General features: G+C 42.7%; 1 protein-coding gene across 1 annotated transcript in view; it reads right to left on the bottom strand.

The window, feature by feature from the left end:
* The window catches only part of LOC106302475, a 1,785-nt gene extending 1,675 nt beyond the window's left edge, over window positions 1-110 (bottom strand). Inside the window, exon 1 of the mRNA XM_013738978.1 lies at window positions 60-110. Within this exon, the coding sequence (XP_013594432.1) occupies window positions 60-110 (51 nt within the window). The remainder of the gene's footprint in view (window positions 1-59) is intronic.
* Between the last annotated feature and the right edge of the window lie 3,135 nt (window positions 111-3,245).

Genomic DNA, 3,245 nt, shown 5'->3' with positions numbered 1-3,245 from the left:
TACCATGTGCCATTAGCATTGATGAAGCACAACTCCTCTTGGCCTTCTAAACCATCAACCTCATTGACCTTAGGAGGAACCTCTTGACTAGGACCACCCACAAAGTTCATTTGCTACTGTTGAGCTTGGTTGGAAAGAAGCAAATCCATCTTGTCTTGTAAGGACTTGATCTCTTTCTTTGTCTGCTGATCATCACTTCTGTTGACCCTATCATGCTTCTCACTGTAGACTGATTCACTCTTGGCCATGTTCTCTACCAGTTTCCCTGTCTCTTCCTCAGTTCTTCCCAAAAAGAAACCATTTCTGGCAGTATCAAGCTTGTTTCTGCACTGTGGTAGAGCTCCTCTATAGAAGGTGCTAAGCAAACTCTCCTTGGTGAAGCCATGATGTGGACATTGAGACCAATAGCCCTTGAACCTCTTCCAGGCTTCACTAAAGCCCTCTAGGTTCTTCTGCTGAAAGCTAGAGATCTCATTCTTGATCTTGGCCGTCCTTGAGATAGAGAAAAACTTCTCTAGGAATGCCTTCTTGCACTCATTCCAAGTTGTGATAGAGTCACTTGGAAGAGTCTTCTCCCATTGGTGTGTTTTGTCTCCCAAAGAAAAGGAGAACAACTTGAGCTTGAAGGCATCTTCAGAAACACCATTGGTCTTGGACAAGCCACAATACTTATCAAACTTGTCCAAGTGATCAAAATGATCATCAGCAACAAGGCCATAATCACAATCAACCTAAAACTTGGCAACGGCGCCAATTTGATGTTAGGAATTTTCAAGGCTCCTAATCAAATGTTGTCGTATAAAAGATTGTTGAACCAATCCTAGGTGATTCTAAAGCAAAGAGAATGCAAGTTCATACTTAAGCTAAGTGCAATCCGGTTTTAAAGATTGTATGAACTAAGAACTAATAAGCTAATGCAATAAAGTAATGATCTTTCTTTCTCAGCAAGAGGACTCATGGGGCTAGGCATTTAATCTTGGGTTATGCAGATCCAATCTAGAGGTGGCAAGCTATCAATCAAACACTTTCCTTATGCCTAGACACTAAGCTAAACAAGCTCTTTCTCTAGATGAATGTTCTTTTGGTAAAGCAACTCAAGCATTGAATCTCTTAGGTTAAATGTTACTAAAGCAAACATGGAGAACAAGTCTAATAGCAATCTTAACTCCTTTAGAAACTAATCTCTTAGGTAAGCAAGCTAAAAGCATTGAAGAGTTGGTTCAGACATTTCATCATACACCTTGTGGCCAGGAAATGCCTAGAGATCTATTTTAGTATGATCAAGACTAAAATAGCATTGAGAACCCTCAACAAGCATGTAAACAAGTAAATCTAACACTAAACACCCTAGATCTTCTGTAATCACCCTTAAACACCCTAGCCCAAGTATCCAAGATTAGTCTACTCACTAATAGACATGAATAACCCCAAAACCATGGATGATTCAAGGTTAAACATGATTAGAGAGCAAGATAATCACACAAACACAAACAATATAGATGGAAAATGATTCAAGATCCAAATTTTCTTTAAAGAGGTTTATGTGTTCTTGGAGAGAAAAGAAGATCAGTCTCAACTTTGGGATCTACAAAGTATTTATATGATCCTTAAAACCCTAATGGGCTTCATAAATAAGTCTAAGAAAGCCCATAAAAACATTAAAATCGACCAAGTAAAGACACGGAGCGGGTAGGTGAATGTGGGCGACAGGCCGCTCCAGCAGACCGTTCCAACTTGGTCGAGACAAGAAGGTCGTGCGAGCGAGGTCGAGAGGTCGCTGAGGTCGCCCGCTCCAGTCCTCAGCACGGGGTGATCAGGGAGCTCTGGTAGGTCGCTCTAGTGTTTGCACCATTTCTCCAAAAATGCCGAGCGGGTACGCCATGTAGCTGCGAGAGGTCGCTCCAGGTTAGAGCGGGTTGCTCACCTCGCTCCAGTAGGTCGCTCCAGCTCCCCTACTCGTCCAATGATCATTTTCTACTTCTTTTTGAATCACAATGCTCCCAAACATCTCCAATCACTCCATAGCACTCTCCAACACCTAATAAGGACAATGCATGCAATATGGACTCTAAAGATGCCTAATTCCTAATCTATATGATCAAAATGTACAAGATATGAAGGCTAAAAACATGTAAATATGCAAGATATCACTACTCATCTCCTCCTCTTATTAATTCCCCTTCTGTTTATTTTTTAGTTTCCAATTCCAGCGAGGAGGGGACGGGATCATCGAGACACTCGACCGTACCGACACCAGTGGATGCTCTGGTTATTGGTCAGCTTGAGGAGGCCGAATCTTCCTCTAAATTGCCTCCGAAGCTTTTGGCTTGGGGTTGTTACCCAACCAAATTGCGTCTCAATATTTACTCAAAGACTCACGTCATCGGAACTATTGCGTCTTGTCTCCAGGGTTCCCAAGACATGGAGACTATAGTGGTGTCTCAATTTGGCAGGCTATCTGAGTAGCATGTTGTTCGTCGCCACAATTATGCGAAGCTAATAAACAGCTTCCTCTGCCGCCAGCTTCTGACCGTTCGCAAGTATGAGCTTTGGTTCCACTTTGCGACTCATCCTCTTTGCTTTTCACTGGATGAGTTTCAACAAGTAACTGGGTTGAACTGCAGACCATTCTATGCTGCCAATTCAGAAGCAGAGGACGATCCAGGTTCAACTATGTGGCGCGAGCTTTTTGATACAACGTTTGGTGAAATTACGGTGCCTGACGTCCTTAAAATGCTCCGCAATCCATTTCTAGCACCCTGAAAATGTGTTCCTTTGGCTCTCATTGCGCTGGTTGACGGTGTTATATGTTGCAGTAACAAATGGCTCAAGCTGACCCCGAAGTATGTCGAGATGCTTTGCGACGTAGAGTACTTCTTAGATTATCCTTGGGGTAGAGAGTCGTTCTTGAAGACTTTACCGCGTTTGTTGCCGCCTTATACAAGCGAAGACCCCCTGGGAGAAATGCGGCACCGGTTATCTCAACAGACCTCAGCTGCCTATGGATTCCCTTTGGCTCTTCAGTTGTTCGCTTTTGAAGCGATGCCTTTGCTGTTGGCAAAGATTCCCAATGCACAGTCCACCTATAATTTCTTAGTTGACCCTCTCGCTTGCGAGAACACTGTGACCATTCTAAGTGTCAATGACATTGTTGAAGTCGAAGAAGATCCAGATGTAAGTTTGCAGTTCTCTCTTTGATATTTCAATAATGTTTTCAATAAATTTTTAAGTATCTCAAACATATA

This window comes from Brassica oleracea, chromosome C7, assembly GCF_000695525.1.
Source record: "Brassica oleracea var. oleracea cultivar TO1000 chromosome C7, BOL, whole genome shotgun sequence".
Classification (NCBI taxonomy): Eukaryota; Viridiplantae; Streptophyta; class Magnoliopsida; order Brassicales; family Brassicaceae; genus Brassica; species Brassica oleracea.
Note: the sequence above shows the minus strand (reverse complement) of the source record. Positions and strands in the feature narration are given on the sequence as shown.